At 38.6% G+C, this 23,285-nt stretch overlaps 2 protein-coding genes across 3 annotated transcripts; one reads left to right on the top strand and one right to left on the bottom strand.

Moving 5' to 3' along the window:
- Window positions 1-193: 193 nt before the first annotated feature.
- On the top strand, window positions 194-18,645 carry LOC145599241 (bifunctional aspartate aminotransferase and glutamate/aspartate-prephenate aminotransferase-like). Its single transcript, XM_081655646.1, has 10 exons — window positions 194-439; window positions 2,178-2,412; window positions 2,560-2,653; window positions 2,748-2,851; window positions 16,658-16,906; window positions 16,984-17,097; window positions 17,268-17,351; window positions 17,744-17,914; window positions 17,990-18,103; window positions 18,239-18,645. Exons 1-10 carry the CDS (start codon window positions 318-320, stop codon window positions 18,380-18,382), a joined length of 1,431 nt encoding a protein of 476 aa, XP_081511772.1. The 5' UTR covers window positions 194-317; the 3' UTR covers window positions 18,383-18,645.
- Window positions 18,646-18,693: 48 nt separating this feature from the next.
- On the bottom strand, window positions 18,694-22,365 carry LOC145599229 (protein DETOXIFICATION 16-like). 2 transcript variants are annotated; one of them, XM_081655635.1, is made up of 8 exons: window positions 21,785-22,365; window positions 20,795-21,342; window positions 20,582-20,668; window positions 20,088-20,144; window positions 19,651-19,889; window positions 19,310-19,428; window positions 19,128-19,214; window positions 18,694-19,029 (listed from the first exon to the last, which is right to left on the bottom strand). In XM_081655635.1, exons 1-8 carry the CDS (start codon window positions 22,148-22,150, stop codon window positions 18,970-18,972), a joined length of 1,563 nt encoding a protein of 520 aa, XP_081511761.1. In that variant the 5' UTR covers window positions 22,151-22,365; the 3' UTR covers window positions 18,694-18,969. The 2 variants fall into 2 exon arrangements, with proteins under 2 accessions (XP_081511761.1, XP_081511765.1); XM_081655639.1 differs by lacking the exon at window positions 20,582-20,668.
- Between the last annotated feature and the right edge of the window lie 920 nt (window positions 22,366-23,285).

Genomic DNA, 23,285 nt, shown 5'->3' with positions numbered 1-23,285 from the left:
CTAGAATGGATTAGTATGAAACCTGAGAGATATAGATTTTAAAACTCATACTAGTGTAAAATTGTTTGGATTTATTTGGATTGTGAATGTCAGCGAGAGGTGTGTATGAGATTATAGAGGTATGAGGTAGAGTTAGAATCCTTTAGGTAGATCTATTTTGAATTGTTTATAAATAGCGGTATTTTATTTATTCCATCAAAGTGACCGTGATAAATTCCAATCCCCACCCAACCTCAATTTTAACATCCCCACTCCACTTTGATTAGTCTTTTTCCCACCTACCCACCAGCTCGTGGACTCAGACACCAAATAATACTATGCAACTCCAAGCCGCCTGTTCACCAACTCTTTCCCACCAACCTCACCGTCGCCAACTCGTCGGAGATCCTTCCGGTCGACCTCTCTCGCTTTCTTCTCATCCCGTCGGCATTTCTTTCAAGTATCATTCTCCTCATTTCTCAATTATCCAATTCGAATTTAAAATGTAGTTTCAATTATGTATCTAATTCTTTATTTTGTATTGGTATCATCAATTTTTAGTTGCTTTGTGAATTTTTTCACATTCATTGCTTTTGATTTGTTATTTTTTTTTTTTTTTTTTGTTTTTTTATTAATTCATTTATTGGCCGGTGGAAATTTTAGTGTGCACTTTGATGATTAAAAATTGTTTGAAGAATTGGGATTGCAATGATTTATACTATTTCTTATTTGGAGTTCACTGATCAAAAACCTATTTCATAATGATTAACTTAAAATGTTGAAACCGGGAAAAATTCATTGTAATCTCTGCAAAGGTAAACTGAATTTGTTTGATCGTAATATTAGGAGTTAACCACTACAATTGCTCTATCTGTGGGCTTGTTGGACTAACATCTATCGTTAAGAAAATGAACCTCTTCCCTGTGTATTTTGGTGAGCAATGTCATCTATTATAACTTTTGTTCACGCTCTCACTTTAGTTTATTGAAGACTCCGTTTGGTTTGATGGAAAACATGTTTGGGAAAATGATTTTCCATAGCAAACCCTTTTCAAGGGAAAATACAGTTGTAAAAATAAGTTATTTTGTTTGTTTTGTTAAAAGAAAAATTATACCGGAAGAAGAAAATGGGAGTGGAAGGAAAAAGATAAAGATGTTAAGAGTAGACAAGAAAACATGGCATTTCTTCTTTTAAATTGAATCCCATCATTTTTACAAACCTAACAAAAACATTATCTTGGAACATGTATATTGTCAAAGAAACATAGGCTAAGTGATTACTTAAGTAGTTAAGTTACTATTTCCTACTATATCTATTATTTTTAACCCCCTCAATTTAACCGAGTTTGCTAGAACTTTGACAAATATATCTCTAATTATCATTTTGTATAAATTATGAAAATTTAATATTCGAAAACTATACACATTGAGACAATTTCAACAAGTACCCATATGACTATGATCGTATGTATGAAATGAAGCCAAACATTGGTTAAAAATCTTAAAATGGTATATGTTAATAGTGCAAAAGTCATACCAAGGCACAAAAAAAAAAAAAAAAAAGAAAAAAAAAAGGGAGCACAGGCAGTGCCTTTATGCCTTGTGCATAACTGGAAACATGTGCTAATATAAGCTAATATTTCCATTAATTGGTAAATATTTGACAATTATTGTGGATTAATTTGGTTTCTATTAATGTTGTACGGTTACAGTCCATAGGTTTTGACCAGATGTTGATTTCAATCTGAATATTTCCTTATGTAATATGAATTGGTGATGTTCAATCTTATTTAGTATCATTGGTATATTGCCTTTTATGTTTGTAGTTGTTAACAATTGTATATTTATAGTTTTTGTTCATTGTACTTTTAGAAAATATCTGTATATTTCAACCACTATTTGTTTTTGTGTCATTTTCCATCTAAATGTAAACTGAAAGTGAACATTTAAGTCATATTGGTGGTACAAATCCATGCTTTACTATTGCTTATATTGTTTTTAATACTGTGGTGCTTACACATATCTTGTTTATCCTAGTTAATACTAACACTTAGGATTTTAGCCTATATCTTGTGTATTTTGTTCAAAGTTGTAGCTGATAAACTTGCTTCTGGGTAAATGCTTGTTTTTCTTTTTTTTTTTCTTTTTTTTTTTTTCCTGATGAATTTTATAATTAATCCATTTGCTGTGTATTACCAGAACATCAAACATCAGGGAAGAGTTTTTTCCTAGACTAAGAGTGGTGATGAGATCTCAAAGTACTTCTGATCCTATTGAACTAGATGTCTCATTGAGTCCAAGGGTTAACTCTGTTAAGCCCTCTAAAACTGTTGCGATAACAGATCAAGCAACTGCTCTTGTACAAGCTGGTGTTCCAGTTATTAGGTTGGCGGCTGGTGAGCCCGACTTTGATACCCCACTGGTGATAGCTGAGGTCTTATATCACCCCTATTGCTAATTGCACATCATGTTCAGTTGATTTCTTTTTGATATTGAACTTGTCTCATATTACTATGTTATATGCTCTCTTTTTCCAGGAACTATTAAAAAATCTCCTAAATTTGTACTTTTCTCTCTATAGGCTGGCATTAATGCAATTCGTGAAGGTCATACTAGGTATACTCCAAATGCTGGTACTATGGAACTTCGGACTGCTATTTGCCACAAATTAAAAGGTTAGTGTCTTTTTGCTTTTATTTGTGTGATTATTGTGGATCCTGATTGAGTAAAAGAAAGAAAAAGAAGCTAAAGTTTAGCATTCTTGTACAGAGGAAAATGGACTTGCTTACTCTCCGGACCAAATTTTAGTGAGTAATGGAGCCAAACAATCTATTCTACAAGTAGTGCTTGGTGTTTGTTCACCCGGAGATGAGGTGAGTTGGTTGATCTTTCAAACTAACTTTTTTTTTTTTTTTTTGAGAGAGAGAAGGTAAATTTTTTTATTAATCACAAAAAACCAATTACACAGAGGCATCTAAGCCCCTAACCAATCTACACTTCATCCAAGCTATATCACTAGCTCTCATTTTACAGGAAACTATATTACTAATACTATAGTAAACATCTTTACAAATTCTATTCACAACGCATTCAGACCTCTGCAACTTGGCATTCCAGATAACATCATTTCTATGCTGCCAAACACTATAAACCAGGGCTGCAAAGAGACTTTGCATCACACATTTCTGAAATCTATTCTTCGCACTCCAACACCAATTATTACAGTCTTCAAGGCTCCTTACCTGCATAACATTCTGCAACCCGCCTTGCAGAATATTCAACAATTTCAGGCTATAATCACATTCAAAATTAAATGCTCCATAGTTTCAGAAGCTCTTTCACACAAAGGACACAAATCAACATCAATACAACCAAACTGCATCAGCTTCTTGCAACGAACAGCGTGACTCAGACAACAAATTAGGTCGAAAGGTTGAAGTTTTGATTGAATAAAGCTTGAAGCTTGCGAAAATGCGTTTTAATGGCTTGAGGCCATCACTCTCCACATTCTATTACAAATTTCTGGATACCCTACTTCTCTTAGGATTGTTCTATTTATACTACTCTACTACTAGTGCTTACGTGGCTAAATGCCTTCAAGGCTACAAATACTACTGCTTGTCCTCTAGTGAAATTAAAAGGTAACAGCTAATATTCCAGGGCTCTGTCCTTTTTCCTTGTGTTAGCCGTTGTTGCTTGGGCCTGTGCTTGTGTTGGGGCAGGGCTGCTCTGCTGATTCTGTCCTCTCTGATGTCTGCCATACACCAATGTAACAGGGGGAGGTTGCGGGCTCATTGCAATACCCGCCCCCAAAAGTGCCACCTTGTCCTCAAGGTGGAAAAGAGGGAAACGAGCTGAGATGGCTGCTGCATCCTCCCAGGTAGACTCGAACTCTGGCAGCCCCCAAAAGTGCCACCTTGTCCTCAAGGTGGAAAAGAGGGAAACAAGCTGAGATGGCTGCTGCATCCTCCCAGGTAGACTCGAACTCTGGCAGCCCTTGCCACTTGATGAGCACGTCCAATCCTTCCCTCTGACCAAGCTTTGGTCTGCTGTCAAGCACATCTTCAGGTTCCACCACTAATTCCAACTCCGGGGTCAGTTGTGGTGGTATATTTGGTGAGCTAGGAACACCTTCCCGTGCCTGCTTCAACTGGGATATGTGGAAAACAGGGTGGAGCTTGCATTCATCCGGAAGAAGCAACTTGTAGGCCACTTTTCCCACGCGTTCTATGATCTCAAATGGTCCATAGAAGCGGGCAGCGAGCTTTTCAAATGGTCTCCTTGCTAAGGAGCGCTGCCGGTACGGTTGGAGTTTGAGGAACACCCGGTCTCCCACCTTAAATTCTAGCTCCCTTCTCCTCTTGTCTGCATTGTTCTTCATCACCTGCTGGGCGCGAATTAAGTTGAACTTAAGCTCATCTAGCATGATGTCCCTGGTTTGCAGTGTTTCTTCAACCGAATCCACTGTGGTCTGTCCCAATCCAATCCGCAGCAACTTAGGGGGATCCCTTCCATACATAATCTTGAAGGGGGTTGCTTGAGTTGAAGAGTGAGAGGATGTATTATAAGAATATTCTGCCCATGGTAACCATGCTGCCCACGACCTTGGCTGCTCTCCCGCAAAACATCTCAAATATGTCTCAAGCCGTTTGTTCACCACTTCCGACTGCCCGTCTGTAAACGGATACGGGGACGGGATAAGGAAAAATGAAATTTTCTAAAAACGGGTACGGCAAAAATAATTTAGCAAAATATAAATACATGAAAAGTTACAAAAAAAAAAATTTAGAAAAAAAATTCATACAAAACAAATTAAAACAAAAACCACTTTAATGTAATGTTTTAATCACATGATAGTTAGATAATTTTAACCTTTTTTTTTTACACATAATTATTACCATTTAAAAAAAAAAAAAAGAAAAAAAAAACAAAGCACAAATTAAATGACAAACCTACTGACTTATTGGGGGCCCTAACTGAGGAAAGTAAAAAATAATATTCAAATAATAAGATAACCATTAAAACGAAAAACATAACATTAAAAAAATGAGAAGTATAACTGTAGTTAGTAGAAATAGAAGTAGAAGTGTTTCAAAAAAATAAAAAAAAGTAGAAGGAATCGCAAGTGTCTAAGTGGATCGCAGGTGGTCGCCGGTGAGGAATCGTGGCTTTGTGGGTCGCAGCAGGTGGTCGTCGGCAAGTAATCCAAGGAATTTTGGCTTATCAATTTCTAGGGTTTTTGAAAAATCAATTGAGAAAAATTTGGGTTTTTTTTTTTTAAAAAATGGGTCGGGCTTGTATTGGGGACGTCAAATTGGAAGAGGATCCGACCCCGAAACGTTTCCGGAGCTCCTCCCAGCCGTCCCCAAAATAGCTTCCCATACCACCTTTCGAGGGTACGCCATGGGGACGTATCCGGGCCGTACCCGTACCGTACCTGTCCCCGGTACGGGAAACGGCTACCCTACGGCGTACCCGTGCATCCTTGGTAAGAAGTGCTCCAGTGAAGTTGGGTTCCTTGTAGTCTAAATAGTTCACGCCAAAAAATACTCACAAAAATCCGGTCCCTGTTAGTAACTATGCTATTTGGCACCCCATGTAGCCCGACTATCTTTCGTACAAAAATTTCAGCCACCCCTTGAGCCGTGAAAGGATGCCGGAGCCCGATAAAGTGGGCATATTTCGACAATCTGTCCACCACAACCAGGATTGTGTCAATCCCCTTCGACTTCGGTAGTCGTACAAAGTCCATCGTGATGTCATCCCAAACCTTCAACGGTATAGGCAAGGGTTGTAGCAGCCCGGCCGGGGACTGTTGCGAGTGCTTGTTGCGTTGACAATCGACACAATTCCGGACATACTCTGCCACATCTCGACGCATGCCCACCCAAAACCATTCTCCAGCCATGCGGAGGTAAGTCTTGGTGTCTCCGGTGTGGTCGCCTTCCGGGGAGTCGTGGTATGCTTTGATTAATTCCCCTTTCATGCCAGAGTTGCGGGGTATAATCAGCCTCCCTTTATAAAGGACAGCCCCTGTTCTACAGTGTACCCCTGCCCCCCTTCTCCATTCTCAACAGCCCTCTGTTCTGAATCTCAGCATCCCTCTTGATCTCTTCTTTTTAAAGCTTCCTAGTCCACTCCTTGGAGCGTGACCGGAGCCCCTAATTCAGTCCCATCTTCACTCTCTCCCCTTCTTGACTATGCGTCGGCCACTCGGTTTGCCACTTCCTGTTTGTATTGCAATTCGAAGTCGAACCCAATAAGCTTCCGCACCCACCTTTGATACTCCATACCTACCTCCCTTTGTTGAGTGATGAACTTCAAACTTTGTTGGTCACTCCGTACAATGAACCTCCTGCCCAAAAGATAGTGTTTCCACTTTTGCACCGCTAAGCACACGGCCATGAGTTCCTTCTCGTATATTGACTTGCTTCGTCCGTTGGGGCCCAACACCTTACTAAAGAAGGCCACCGCTCTGCCATCTTGCATTAGTACCGCCCCGAGTCCAAACCCCTCAGACTCCATCACAAAAGGTTTCTTGAAATTCGGCATGACCAATATAAGAGTCGTTGTCATGGCTTCCTTCAACCTCTAGAACGCTTCCTCCGTGGCCGTTGTCCACCCATAATTGTCCTTCTTCAACTGCTTTGTTAAAGGTTGAGCAATCTGTGCATAATGTTGAATGAACTTACGGTAATAGCCCGCAAGTCCTAAAAAACCCTTTAGAGATTTCGGGGTGGGCCAACTAACCATGGCCCGTATCTTCTCTTGATCCACGGCCACGCCCTCCTTTGAAATGATATGGCCCAAGTAGGCCACTACCTCTTTGCCGAATTCACATTTCTTCATATTTGCAAACAGAGCTTGTTCCTTGAGAGTGGCCAGCACCACCTTCAAATGCTCCACGTGCTCTTCCCTGCTAGAACTGTACACAAGAATATCATCAAAGAAAACAAGCACAAACTTGCGTAAGTAAGGGCGAAATACATCGTTCATAAGAGATTGGAAAGTGGTAGAGGCGTTCGTTAACCCGAAAGGCATCACTAAAAACTCGTAGTGGCCCTCGTGGGTGCGAAACGCAGTTTTATGTGTGTCCTCCGGTTTAACAAGGATTTGGTGATAACTGGCTTTAAGGTCAAGTTTGGAAAAAATTCGAGCCCCATGTAACTCATCTAAAAGCTCATCGATTACAGGAATCGGGTATTTATCGGGCACTGTCTCCTTGTTCAAAGCCCGATAATCAACACAGAACCGTCACGAGCCGTCCTTTTTAACTAAAAGAATCGGACTTGAAAACGGGCTCGTGGAGGGCTTTATAATTCTTGCCTCAAGCATTTCCCCAATTAACTTCTCAATGAAATTGGGGGTACCTATACGGGCGTACACTCACTGGATTGTTGCCTTCTTTGAGGACAATGGTGTGCTCATGCCCCCTTTATGGTGGTGACCCGTTGGGGCCGTTGAACACCTCCCTGATCAGTCAGCACCTCCTTCAGAAACTCAGGCACCTCACCTTCATTTTGAGACTTTCCCTCCTCCAACCGACTACACTCGATCAACATCCCCTCTTTCTGCTTTTGGAGGGTTTTAATCATAGCCTTTAAGGTGATTCCAGTTCGGGCAAGGCTCGGGTCCCCTCGAATTCTCACCTTTTCTCCCCCGGCTTCAAAGCTCATTTCCTGCAACTTCCAATTGGTTATCACCTCCCCGAGTTTCTCCAACCACTGCACACCCAATATCACATCAGAGTTTCCTAATTGAAGGGGAAGAAATTCTTCTTCTATCTCCAAGTCGCCACTGAGCCTTAGCCGTACCCCGAAACACTGTCCTTGACCCTTAATCGCCTCCCCGTTACCTAAGGAGACCCCAAACGTGCCGCTTCCCGTCACCGGAATTCCCAACCTCTCCACAGCCTTGAGTGATATAAAGTTATGAGTCGCCCCGGGGTCAATCATCACCACCACGGGGGTCCCCTTAATTTCTCTGGTGAGTTTCAAAGTTTTTGGGTTAGATATCCCTACCAGAGAATTCATCGAAATTGCGGCCGGATTGATCTCCAATCCGGCCTCGTTCTCCTCTTCTTCAACCACCAACACGCTTAGCCCCTTCGCGGAGCACACATGGGTGGGTCCTCTCCAGCGACCGTCACACTTGAAACACAAGCCTTTAGCCCTTTTTTCTTGAATTTCCTTTTCCATTAGCCGCCTAACCTCACCGCTGAACCTGGCGGGTTGGATCGGTTTTGGTAAGGGGTGGTATGTTGGTTAACCGAGGAAGTCGAACTTTGTGGTGACTGGGATGTTTGTGGGTAGGCTTTAGGTAGGTTGTGTGCTGCGTTGTTTAGGTGTGTTGTTTGGCCGGCCCAGTACCAAACAAAGTAGTAGCTGGGCTCTTGTTAAAATATGAGTAAGGACCCGGCTTTGCAAATGCCCCACCCGGTTTCTTGGCTGCTGACGTGATTCCTTTCCTCGACCCGTAAGGCCAGATCCATAGCATCTTCTAGGGTTAACGGGTTTAACATCCGGATCTCCGCCTTAACTTCTTCCTTGAGTCCATTTATAAACTTTCAGGAATGTCAGGCAAGGGCGACGCCTTTTCTATGAAGGCTCTTCGATATTCCACCACCGTCGTAGTCTGAGTCACAACCAAACATTGTTCGTGTAACGTTCCTGAGTTAACGGGTCGAAATTGATTAAGTACTCTGCTGTTGAGGTCTTCCCACCCAATCAGAGGGCGGCGTCGGCTCTCCCACTGATAAAACTGAAAATATTGCTCACTCCGTAATATCCACCCGTCGAGGTCGGAGCCGTCGAACACCGGCATATTCAACTTCCGGTACTTCCAGTTTCCTCTCCCTTCATTGCCGTCGTTATTGTTCAGAACGCCACCTCCTCCGAGGCTCCACGTTCCAATTCTCAGGCCACCGAGGCCGTTGAACCCCAGCGTTGAAGGGTGGCTCATTGAAGTTCCCTCCACCTTGTGCACGGTCCGTCTCGTCTTCCGCCGTCCTGGGTTGCTTCCCCAGATCCTTGTGAGCCCCCAAACTTCCTCAAAGAACTTCTTTTGGCTCGCCTTCATTAACGCGTTCTGCTGATTCAGGTCATTGCGAAACCGATCGACACGACCTTCGAGTAATTGTCGCACCTCGTCTATGGCTTCTCTGTTTCTTCGCGTCTCTTCCTCCTCCTCTCAAGCAGGACCTGTTGAAGGGAGTTTTCTCCTTCTCCGATTTTTTCAAGAATCGATTCCACTCGTTCCTCCAAGGCAGCTACACGTTCTGTTGGCGCCGTCGGGGCCATTCTCGCTCTGATACCAACTGCAACGAACAGCGTGACTCAGACAACAATTTAGGTCGAAAGGTTGAAGTTTCGATTGAATAAAGCTTGAAGCTTGCGAAAATGCGTTTTAATGGCTTGAGGCCATCACTCTCCACATTCTATTACAAATTTCTGGATACCCTACTTCTCTTAGGATTGTTCTATTTATACTACTCTACTACTAGTGCTTACGTGGCTAAATGCCTTCAAGGCTACAAATACTACTTCTTGTCCTCTAGTGAAATTAAAAGGTAACAGCTAATATTCCAGGGCTCTGTCCTTTTTCCTTGTGTTAGCCGTTGTTGCTTGGGCCTGTGCTTGTGTTGGGGCAGGGCTGCTCTGCTGATTCTGTCCTCTCTGACGTCTGCCATACACCAATGTAACAGGGGAGGTTGCGGGCTCATTGCACTTCTTCCTTATTCTGAGTCTTCCCCACATGGCCATCCAAAGAATGAAACGATGTTTGGGAAAGTTAAACCTATTCCAAACCCTATTACACCAGTTCACTTCAGGATAAGAGATCTGCAGCCATCTATAAGCATTGGAAATAGTATAACCTGCAGCATTATGTTTCTATATATTTCATGAAAAGCCATCCTTTATCTTTTCCTTGACTTTCAAAACTTGCTTCCATTGCCAGCTAGCCTGAGTACGGCAGCTAAGCCTCTTCCAGTTCTTGTCTCCGACATAATGATGGTTCACCCATCTAAGCCATAAGTTGTCATTCTTATTTGCTATATCCCATATATATTTACCAATAGCAGCTATGTTCCAAATATCACAATCATGAACACCTAAGCCACCCTGATTCTTGGGCCTACACACAATATCCTAACCAATTGGGGGGGCTCTGCTATACACAACTTTCCCATCCCACAAGAAATTCCTGCAGAGCCATGACCCCATCAATAACCTTTTTGGGTAACAGAAAGATATTAGCCCAATAGGTATGCATAGACATCAAAACAGAGTTGACCAGCACTATTCTTGCAGCATAAGACAGAGTACTCCCTACCCAAATTCTTATATTTGCAACAATCTTACTAATAAGCTTTTGACAGTCATCCTGAGAAAGCTTTTTAGCATTTATCTTAACCCCCTGAAAGGCAAGGAACCTTCCTGAAAACCTGAAGTATCAATGATTTCCTGCTTCACATCCAGCTTGACATTGCAGAAATAACTTCAGATTTTCCACCATTAGCAACTAAACCTGAGGCTGCAGCAAAAGTGGCCAACCTTCTTATAATCAAAGAAGCAGATCTCTCATCATCCTTATGAGTATAAAGATCATCTGCAAACACTAGATGATTCTATTTCACCCCTCTACACCTTGGATGAAAATTAAAATCCTTAACATTCCCAATTCCTTGAAAAATTCTTGATAAGTACTCCATATCACAAACAAAGAGGTCCCAGGGAAAAAACCTTTAACTTCACCATTAATAGGAGAAGTAACACACTCCATGATTAATCTTACAAAGTGAGTAGGGAAGTTAAGGCCATGCAACATATCTTCCAGAAAGCCCCAATTCACAGAATCATAAGCAGGAGAGCTCTTCCTTCTACATCTCCTTGTGAAATCTTGCACAATACAAATGTTGTGACAAATTCTTCTCCCAACTACAAACCTTTCTTCAACCTGGAACAAAGGAGCTTTGTAATGACCTTATCCATGGACTTATCCATGGAATTAAAAAGCGGCCGTTCCGTTATTTAACGGCCGCTTTGTAACGGGTTTGAGACTTACCTTTCCGCAAAAAGCCGTTATATAACGGCGCATAGGAAATCACACCCAACTCGCCGCGACGGCCGTTACGTGACGGTTGAACGGCGTTATATAACCGTTCTATAATTGTAGCGGCCGTTAAATATAGAAAAGCAATCTTCACACTGTTTGCGAAGAACAGAAAGCCATATATGCCCACAAAATCGATCCATATTTAACCTAATTTCTAGATCTAAGGTTCGAAAATAAAACCGTAGATCTGTTAATTAACAACTAGACTAGCCATAAAAGGAAGAAAGAGAATGGGGCTTTAAGTCGTGGGAATTAGGTGAGCTGAAAGAAGTTTTCGCTCCGCCCATATTTCTTTCCCGATGGTGGCTATTTACAGGTTCAATTTTCTCTCTCCTTCCTGGTGTGGCTGGTCCTTGCTTGTATTCTCTTTTCTACCTTTTTACCTTTGTTATCACGTGGCCTTCTCTCAATTCTTTCTTTCTTTTTATTTAATTCTTTTTCTTTCAATAAAATTAGTTTGGACTTTGGAGTACTATATTATGCTGACTGTAGCTCTTATTCTATTTGAGTGTAGCAAAAAATAAAGCCCAAATAATATTAAAATAATTTATAAATGCCATATTTCATATATTGGGCTGTATTTAAAGTACTTATGGAAAAATAGTGAATTATAAAAAAAATGAATTTAAAAGCTCAAAAAATGGCTTATGTGAAGTTTTTGAAAAAAATCACGCCCGAAATCCGCGATCCGTTTTATTTGATCGTTACAAGCCGCTTCCGCGACACGTGTCCGTTATCACAAACGCGACCGCGATGTTACAACTAGCTATTGGCCTAAAATCAGTAACGGAAACCGGCTGATCACATTTTGGAAGCAAAACCAGATTTGTACAATTTATTTCCTTCAGCAAATTTCCACCAGACAACTTCACAAATATCTTCCCCCACAACACTCCAACTAAGCTTATACAAGGAACTATTAAACCCATTGGGGCTTTGGCTTTGATCAGGAATCCCAAACAAGGCTTTCCTTATCTCATCTTTAGTAAAAGGGGCACTCAAAGCGGTAGCTTGCTCCCGAGTCAGTCTTTTCCCAGAGAAATAATGCTAGGATCCACTTTAACAGAACTAACATATTCAATCCCCAATAACCATTGATAATACTCCACAAAGGCCTTACCAACATCATCTTTGTAAGGACACCAATTCCCATTCATATCAGAAATAACCACCACTCTTTTTCTATAAGCACTAAATTTCAAGCTTCTATGAAAGAAACTTGTATTGTCATCTCCCATTTTTAACCAAGATATCTTACTTTCTGCTGTAAGAAAGAAAAATAATCCTTCCTTATAATATGGAACCTAGTGAGCACTTCAGTTTCCTTTTCCTGTAGACTATGATCATTGTAATTAATCATAATCTGCTTCTGAATATTACCCTATTCTTCCTTCACTTTTAGAAACCTGGCTCCCACCTCAGAATATTCACTTTTATTCAAACCTTTAAGAGCAGCTTTCACTTGTTTCAACTTTTTCACAACTTGAAACATTTTCTTCCCATACACTCTTACTCTCCAAGCATCCCTACCAATTCTTCAAAAGCTGGATTGGTACCCCACATATCAAAGAATTTGAAAGGTTTAGGCCCAAACCTCACTTGTTCCTCAAACAAAATAATAGTTAGGACCATTGCCAGGATTATAATTCACATAAGACCCAGGGAAATCTGTTAGCCACCAGAATTTAAAGTCCTGTCTATCTTACTATAGACTCTTGCTTCATCCTACTATATATTGGTCCACGTAAACTTAGCACCCACCTAAAACAGCTCTCCACACTATCTCTAAAAGGTCTCATCTCCCCAAAACTTATTTGTCTTCCTATTCTGTCATCAGGATTCAGAGGTGCTAGCAAAGTACCTAATCTGATTCCAAAGATCACTTCTGACATCAGCATCATTTGAACCATAAACAAAAGGCAATCGAAGCCTTTTTGCAAAGTCTTATTAACAATCTTTGTATAAATGATTTGAGGCTCAGCAAACACAGTATCCACATTAAATAAATCTTGCAACTATGCTATCAAGGTTCCACCACCCTTAACTTGACTAAAGTTCGTAGTCACACACCATCCAAGATGATAAACAGCTGGAAAATTTTGAAACAAATAGTTCTTGATCTCATGTTGCTTATTAGGGCTATTTAAGCCCCTTATATTCCACACAATAGCTTTATCCATACCCCTTTTCAGGAGTAGCACCACCACCCAAAGTTTCCATAGTTACAAGAACTTCTCCAAAAAAATAACCATTGCCTCATCACTACCAAGGGGGCCAATATTATTTTGAAACAAATAATTCTTGATCTCATGTTGCTTATTAGGGCTATTTAAGCCCCTTATATTCCACACAATAGCTTTATCCATACCCCTTTTCAGGAGTAGCACCACCTCCTAAAGTTTCCATAGTTATAGGAACATCTCCAAAAAAAAGACCATTGCCTCATCACTATCAAGGGAACCAGAAGCATTTTTAACTTCCACCCCCCCATTTTGTTTAGGCTGCCTAATAGGACCCACCTGTTTGTTGCCAGCACGAACAAAACAGGATCCTGGTAGAACATTCTCAGAATTCACCTCTGGAAACTCTTTAGGAGCCACTTGCACCACCTTAGGTCTCCAAACCTTCTTCAACTTCTTAGTATGACAATATTCCTCAGAATGACCCAAGCCCCCACATGTTACACACCATTTAGGTTTCCAATCCCTTCTCATCTATAAATTCAATGCTATCAGGAAGTCCTGCTTCAAATCCATTTCTACCAAATATCTCATATAAGCCACCCTATCTCTAGCCAAAGTTGCTGCATCAGGTTTAATCGGTTTCCCAATTAATCCTATTATCTTCTCTAAACAAGCCTTTCCCCAATACTTCAATGGTAAATCATGAAGTTGAACCCAAATTGGTATATTAGTCACATCATGCACATTAACTCCATCCCATCCTCCCATTGTTTCAAACAAACATGTTTTTATCCATCAACAAATTCGGGTGAGCTAAAGCTTTATCTCGTGATTCAACATTCAAAAAAACCGAATTAGAAACACTCCCTTCTGCAATGGAATCACCTTATCAATGTTAGATTTTCCCCAAATTCTCCAACAAAACCCCTCAAAAGTCTTAATATGAGGATTAGCGGCAATAGTAAATGCAACTATCCCCAAATTCCAATAATCCAATTCACCCTCAATATCATCCATAGTCAATTGCAAAACAGGTTTATCAACTCAATCAGACCTAATACTATCAACAGAATCAATCAGATGAGAAGAGCAGACCCTCTATTTTTCGAACCCAGAAACCCATTTTCACTAACCTTCGAATTCTGCTTACCCTTCTTCTCGCCATGGCAGAGAAAGTTAGAGAGAGAGAGAAAGCTAGAGAGTATTACTCGATCAAACTAACTAGGAAATTTTGTGTAGAACTACCCTAAAGATAGGGTCATTTGTGAACAACCTCTCATTTTTTTCTATTTGTTTAGAACTACCCACAAGTTTGAAAACGTTTGGGTAGCACTACCCATTAACCATTTTCCGTCCAATTAAGACGTTATTGGAGCCCACTTTTTTCACTTTTACCACCCAATTAACTCTCCCAATTTATAAAAGGTTTTAATTACCTTAATTAACCTAATTAGGGTTTTAATTAGAATTCATTTTAGGGTTCATGAGTTTAGCATTATTTGGGGATTTTGATTTCTAAGGTTTGAGGGTTTAATTGAATTGAGGTTTTGCTTATTTTAGCATTAATTGGCCGTTGTAATTGATAAAAGTTAAAAATTGGGCCAAAATAACGTTTTAATGGGACGAAAAACATTAGTGGGTAGTGCTAATCAAATGTTTCCAAACTTGCGGGTACTTCTAAAAAAAAAGAAATGGATAGTTATTCACAAATGACCCTATCTTTAGGGTAGTTCTACACAAAATTTCCAACTAACTATTACACTTGCTATATATTTCTATGTCATCATATCAAAGTTCAATTTAAAATAAAATTTTTCCTCAAACTATTGTAATTTTGTCCAATGAATGTGTGGACGTGAGTTAACTTTTCTTATGCTTATTAAAGGCTATGTATTGTCACGTGCTAAACAACTTTGACACCTTAGTTACCTGTGAGCCACTTGTTTTAAGGTTGTGTCAAAATAAGTACTGATATGAAATTTCTAAGATCTTGTATAGTATGTTCGGTAATTCTAAATTATTTGGGTCTTATCTAATACTCCATCCATTCTTTTTAGTTATACCCACTTTTAAGTCCATTCTTTTATGTTACAATTTGCTTAATTCTATTTTTGGCTTACCCATTTTACCATATTCCCTCTTTAACCTCACAATAATTACACCTTTCCATATTCTTTCTCCTACTTTATTCACCTTTTTCTTATATAAACCCACCCATTTACATTATCTCTTCTACTTTATCCTACTTTTTTTACACTCACTCACATTCTTCAACATTTTCTTAAAGACATAAAAGAACAGAGGGAGTATCTATTATATCTATCCTGATTTGACCAAGTGTTTTGATTATGCTAATATATTCTCCCATAGTCCAAGAATTCATTTTTTTTTTTTTTTTTTTTTTTTTTTTGGTAAAATCTTGCTTTGGTCATAGCAGTGCAATTAATCTGTAATGGAGGGAGTAACAAAAAACATCTTCTTGTAAATTCTTGTTGGACTATTCTTTTATTAGTAATTTACGTACTTCCTCAATTTATTTAAAGTTGCAACACACTATAAAAGGAAGGGTTTTATGGTGAAAATTGTACTATTACCTTTTTGTAAAGCTCATGGCCCACTTGATTATACTCCTAACAACCTCTTAACCCCATTTTAAGTGTATTATATCATGTGAGGTTCTTTTTTTTTTTTTTTTTTTTTTTTTTTTGTAAATACCATGATAAAGTGTGTTGCAATTTTAAAGAAACGGATAAAGTATATCTTTATTTCATAATTTTTATTAATACGCGATATAAGAATTTTAGTAATGAGCAATACATAAAAAAAATAAAAAATAAAAAATAAAAATAAAAAATCTAGACTGGTGTGGTAAGATCTATTTTGAATTTCAGATGAGTAAGTTAATGTGTTATTTAGAAATAAGGTTAAGGAAACATAGCTGAAGCATTCCTACCATCCATAAAATTCTTGTATTCCTTTTTCTAATATCTACTAAATTCTATCCATTTCTTGAAATGGAATTTTATAGTCAATCCATGTGATGTAAGCCCCGTCTAACTCTCACTCCCCAAATTCAATGTTCTGTAACGGGATTATAACTAAACTAATTAAGGCAACTGCAAGGATTCTTTTCTTTCCTGTATTATTTGGCAGTTATTATTTTCCTACCTTGCCTATCAACCTGTTAACTATCTCTCTGACCTCTGAGCGACAAGGATCTGCACTCTGCAGTCCTGCACTTGGGAAGACTTTGTGTTTTAACATATGCTTGGGAGATCTTGATTGGTTTGAAAATTTATTTACTAGTGATGTTTCTTGTTCTATATAGCTAACTTTATTGCACACTTGGTATCAATGGATTTGCCTATGAATCAAATTCAGGTCGTAATTCCTGCACCTTATTGGGTGAGTTACCCTGAAATGGCAAGGTTGGCTGATGCAACTCCTGTGATTGTTGACACTGGAATATCTCGTAATTTTTTGATGGACCCGAAGCATCTGGAGTCAAAACTTAATGAGAAGTCAAGGTTGTTGATTTTATGCTCACCATCCAACCCAACGGGTTCTGTTTATCCCAAGGAACTCCTTGAAGAGATTGCTGCAATTGTAGCACGACACCCACGACTTCTGGTAGTACCAGACTGTCTTCTTACATATATACACATATCATTGCGGTTCTAACTGTCAAAGTACGATTTTCTTTCTAGGTCTTGTCTGATGAGATTTATGAGCATATCATCTATTCACCGGCTAAGCATACTAGCTTTGCTTCACTACCTGGTATGTGGGAGAGGACTTTGACTGTCAATGGCTTTTCCAAGGTAATTTGCAGATAGGCTATTGAGTTTGCTGATGCAGATTACTCTCCTTTAGATCATTTTGCTTCTATAGTGTGGAATCTGTGGATGACAATCTATTAAATTAATTTGAATTAGTATGCTGTTTGACTTCTGCTCTATTCTCACTCTTTGACTTTATTTGACAATCTTAGGCCTTTGCTATGACTGGTTGGAGACTTGGATATCTTGCTGGTCCAAAACATTTTGTTGCTGCTTGTGGAAAGATTCAGAGCCAGGTATAACTACTGAACTTAAAGCTACCAATTTGAATGTTTTTAATTTCAAATTTTTGATAAGCTTAAACAAGTGATGATCTTTAAACTTATCAAATTGTTTTGAATGTCAAATATTAAAACGTAATGGTAGCTCGAATTATCTGGCTGATGACATGTTATGATTATGACAATATCATGGTTTTTTTTATATTTTTTTTATTTATTACTTTTATTTTTTATTTTTTTTAATTAACAAGTGTAGCATTCATGCGATAAAATATGGGGAATACATAGTGTAAAGAACTTGATGGAAGTTGAAGTGTACACTGATTCTCAAAGTGATTTAAAATTCATAGCATAGATGTAAATTCAAACCCTGAAATGCAGTTGGTTTATTTGTTCTTCTGTTCTAGTCAACTTCAGGTGCCTGCAGTATATCCCAAAAAGCGGGGGTTGCTGCTCTTGGAATGGGTAAGGCTGGTGGGGAGACAGTGGCAACAATGGTAAAAGCATTTAGAGAGAGACGTGATTTTTTAATTAAAGGTTTCAGTGAGTTGGAAGGTGTAAAGATATCCGATCCTCAGGTACTTTCTGTTGACCCCCCCTCCTAAATTTCTTTCTGTATTGGGAGCTAATTATATTGACTGGACTTTTTGCAGGGAGCTTTCTATCTGTTTCTCGATTTCAGCTCTTATTATGGTTCAGAAGCTGAAGGGTTTGGTGCCATAAATGGATCAGAATCCCTCTGTCGCTTTTTACTTGACAAAGCTCAGGTATGCTTGTACTGATTTATTTGTTGTAGAGTGCAATTGATCAATGTCACTCTCTTTCCTTAGTGCTTGTAACAAATGATGTTCGATGACAATAAAATGGAAAGGGATATTTAAAATTAGCGTTGGCATTCTCAGGTGGCACTTGTTCCAGGAGATGCTTTTGGGGACGACAACTGCATTCGCATTTCATATGCAGAATCACTTTCCACTCTCGAGAAGGCCCTGGACAACATAAAGAAAGCCATTCCCTTGCTCAAGTTGCCTGTGTCAATCAACTAACTTGTTCATTTTGGAAGAAGACTATTTAAACCTGTACCATTTACTTCATAGTTCATACAATACAACTCAATTGTCAATTATCTATTCATTACAATATAGAATCATGGTCTCTGATTCTTGTGACTGTCAGCAACTCAGCATTGGTGTGAACACTTGAACAAAGAAAACATTAGAATTGTATCTTTGTATGTATCTTTGTATATATCTTTAATTTTCATATTTTTCAATGAAAAGTTATTATTACCATTATTATTTTGAAGTTACTACCAGTATACCAGCTTTTAAATATACAAAAAAAAAAATTTTAAAAAAAAAAAATTCTTAAATGAGTTCTAAAAGAATGAGGTTAATTTCACGGAGGAAATATTCACCAGCTTGAAATGCATTAGCCCTGAACGTTGAAAGGATCCGGAATCTGGAAGATCCTTATAGCGACAAGAAAGGTTAAATTCATCTCATATGTTCATTTTGTACCAAGGAGTACAGAGTTTTGCTTCTGGTAAAAAGATCCAGGCATTATAGATTAGTTTGAAAAGCTGATTTCCTATCACAGATTGCTGTTTTCTGTCATTGCCAACATTGTAGCTTCAGAAAACCATCTCTTTGGGAACTTTGGATTCGAAGACTCTCTCCGTAGCTTTCTTGGCCTAAAGAAGAATCACAAGATCATGGTCAAATTGATATCAAAGGGAGATGGGAGATGAAGATAATTGCAAAGAATGTAAAAATTTGGTTAAGGTTTTACCTCTTCCTCCCAGTTTGTTTTCATAGTAATAGCAAGGAAGGAGATAGCTTGAAGGGTGATTGCGCATAAAATCCCTAACCATAGACCCTTTAACAAGAGATTATTCAAGGCAGAAAGAATGGTTAAAAATTTTATAAACAATTGTTGAGGCATTTTAATACTGTGAAGGGGTGAATGATTACCTTTCCTCCAATGTGCATGAAAAATGCTAACAGGATAGCAACAGGAAGACCCACAAGATAAAATGACCCTAGATTAATATATGCCCCAATCTTTTGCCAACCACATCCTCTAGCAGTGCCTGAATGTTTACAGAAATTAGAAAATACCGTGCACTACATAAGACGCATGCCTTAGAAAATTAGAAAAGACTGTTATTGTTGATTTGCTACAACTATATATATACCATGCATGCCTCAGTTAAGCACACAGTTTTAGTAGAAACATATACTAGTAACCAAATTGGCAGGTTCCAAAACATAACTGTTTCAAGTTGATATTAACAATTATGTAAGGGTGTTACCAGATAAGACGCAAGTGAGTCCATCAACAAAATTTGTTATTGCTAACAGGGGCATCATGGAAGCAAGATATCTGACCACTTCCACCTCGCTACTGTAAGCATAACCCCACGCATTTCGTATCAATAGAAGGATCAACCCCACAACAATGCTCTCGGAGACTGTCATACATAGAACAATATATACTGCTAATCTTGCTGCTTCTGGATTCCCAGCTCCCAATTCATTGGAGACCCTAGTACTGGGGACAGAAAACCCCAAAGAGAATTTAGAATCTACTACTATATTTATCGTATATGCCCTTCTCTAATCAGAACAATTCTCTAAGACAGTTCATAGGAGCTTTGGCAGTGTTTATGAAAGACAAACAAGTAAGCAACATGAAAGAAGATAAGTAATTACTATATTTCCGAAAGCAAGGGAATAAACCAAAGCTTACCTTACAGCACCACTGAAACCTTCAGGAACAACCCAAACAAGTGAGGTAGTATTGAGGCTGCAAGAAGTTGAGTTTCAAGATAAATACAACTCCTTTCATAATCATATAAATCAAAAATTTCAAAAAATTCCCCTCCCACCTAAAGGAAAAAGATCGCAAAGTATTAACACGCCAACTGCCAAGTCTACTGCATGTATAGACAGTAATCTGGATTGCTCAGTACCAGAGCTCAGGTATAATTAAAAACAATCCTTTTTTTGGTTTTTTCAGCACTGTATCAAACTGTGCCTTGAGGCCCTTAATATCGGCGTTATCATATTAACATGTTGTAAATAAAGAACAGTTCACTACATTTTCATCTTTATGACTAATAAATGTTTTTAGATAATAGTTTCATTGTTATGAAGTCATAATCTAAATAGAACAGAAGAGTTTATTTTTTCATAGAGATGATCCTTAAGTTGAACAACAAAATGCAATGTTCAAAGACCAACCTGATAGAAAGCACTGAAGTTTCTAATGCTGGATTCGGCAGAAGACCAGACAAGAGAACAATCATCTCAAAAGACCACATTTCCAAGCTGTTCCAATCACAGAAAAGGAAGTTCTATAAAATACCAAATCATAGCACATATCAAATGCTTTCTATAGCATCCAAAATCATTGCAAAAGTAAGTCCTTCCCACAGGAATGTAATGGAACCTTACCAGACCATGACAGCTGATGGTATAGCGAGCCTCAGAAGAGCTGGGATACCTTGAAATGATGCTTTGGAGAAGCTGCTGGTCCAAGTTCTTGAACACGACGAAGAAAATTTTACATAAAGTGCTAACAGAAGACAATTAATCCAGTATGATATAGTATTTGCAAGGGCAGCTCCTTTGATTCCTAGGGCAAATTTGAACACCAATAACCAGCAGATTAATATATGACACAAAGTAGTGACTCCAGAGGTCAGCATCATGGGAATGACTATATTTTGTGTTTGAAAGAATCTGATAAGGCATTGAAGAAGACTATAGGCAAAAAGACTTGGAATCATAAAGCGGGCGTACAGAGCAGCTCCAGCTGCAATGTCATGGTCCTGTCCCAAAGTCACCAGAATAGTTTCGGTATATGACCATATTACACTAATGGGGATGCTTATCAACATCAGAAAAACCATGGCTCTCTGTGTGTGTATGCCCACCATATTGTATTGCTCTGCACCATATGATTGGCCACATACAGTCTCTAGTGCACTCGCCATTCCAAGCTGCTCACACAGATGAAAAATACATTTTAAAACACAAGTATGTCTTGTATTGTTGTCTTGTATTGTTATATGAGATTGTCCAATTTATTCTCTCATTCCTAAAAGGTACTAATAGATTACTGCTACAAAATAGAATATATATATATGATCATGTTTTATGTGAGATTGTCAATAAATAATGTATTACTTCGTATATTTAGAGTACAAGAGATAAAATCTTGGTTCATGAAGTCGAGCCCATATTTGGGATTAAGGCTTCGATTGTTATTGATTATGTAGTAATCTCAATTTATAATATGTGCACAATATTCATATCACACAAACTAGGTAGAAAAGTCTATGTTTGATTTGCTTAGTTGATCATATTGATCAATAGTATATGACATACAAGTATATATTAAAAAAAAATACTAAATTTGGATAATGGAGAAAACCAACTAACCAGGACGCTGAAGCCAGTAACATAAGCAAAAGAGGTAGCCATAGAAGCTGCAGAGAGAGGTAACTCGCCGAGGTGGCCGACCATCATAAGAGAGGTTATATGCGATGAAAATGTCAAAAGACCAACTAATATCAATGGACCTGCCAACCATACTTGTCTCTTTGCTTCTTCTAAAAAGTCCAAATTATTAAAATCATTCTTTCCTAAATGATGATATTTCTCTTTGTTTAAACCATCATAGTTGATAAGTTGATCATATTCAGATTCATATATGTTTCTCTCAATCTGAATATCTTCTTCTGTTTCTTCATTGAGTTTTGTTCTAAGAAGAGGGGAATTTGTAGAGGGGTTCTCTTGTTTTTCCATTATTTTTTTTTTAAGTAGTTTTTGGTAGAACACTTGTTAGTGTGAGAGCGCGACTCGTGATTTTGTAGGTAGAGACAGAGTCGGCCAGCTATTATTATACGCACTCGGGAACAAGGTGCACCCAGGATATTTTGGTAATTCCGCGCTATGTTATATCAATGAGGGTGACTACGTGTAGGCAAGGTATTTTTATCACGGTTCATTTAGTAGCCATTAATATATCTATGTAGTGCTGTCAAATTTCAAACCGAAACCGTTTAACTGCCCGAAATCGACCGACCCAAATGAGAACCGAACCGATTAAAAACCGATTTTGTAAAACCGAAAACCGACCCGAACCGAATTTAAGTAAACCCGAAACCGAACCGATCCGAATAATGTCAAACTGTATAAGAACCGAACCCGTTAACAAACCGAACCAGTTCTAAACCGAACTGTAATCAAACCGAACCGAAAAGGAACCGAACCGTTTCTAACCCGAAACTGTTTCCAACCCGAAACCGTTTGAACCGAGATAAAAACCGTTTACACCGAATTGTTTATAAACCGAACCACTTACAAACCGAACCGTCTATAAATCAAACTGTAATTTCGACGTCACAATAACTCATCAAATCATGATTATGACACATCACTTAGTTGATTGAGTAAGAAGCAGCTAATAATGTGATAGTAAAACAATAATAATTCATTAATACACTAAACTTTTATAATCTACGTTACTTCGTAATAAACTAGTAAGATCAGTATGACTAAACTTGAAATAACATGATATATATTTTTGAAGTCGATGAGAATTTGTATATAATATAATGCTTAATGCCTAAATATGAAGTGATGAAGTCTCGGCTTGATATAAAACTTGTTAACCAGCAAAAGGTTAGCAAGTACTATGAAACTTCAAACCAAAATCGTTTAACTGCCCGAATCCAAACGACCCGATTAAAAACCGACTTTTTGAAATAAAAAACCGTTCCGAACCATAATTTAGTAAACGTGAAATGGAACTGATCCGAATATCGTTAAATCGTATAAAAGGCAAACCCGTTAACAAACCGAACCAAAATAAAACTGAACCGAAAAAGAACCGAAATGTTTCTAACTCGAAACCGTTTCCAACCCGAAACTGTTTGAA

This window comes from Chenopodium album, chromosome 2 (genome assembly GCF_948465745.1).
Source record: "Chenopodium album chromosome 2, dcCheAlbu1.1, whole genome shotgun sequence".
Lineage (NCBI taxonomy): Eukaryota > Viridiplantae > Streptophyta > Magnoliopsida > Caryophyllales > Amaranthaceae > Chenopodium > Chenopodium album.
Note: the sequence above shows the minus strand (reverse complement) of the source record. Positions and strands in the feature narration are given on the sequence as shown.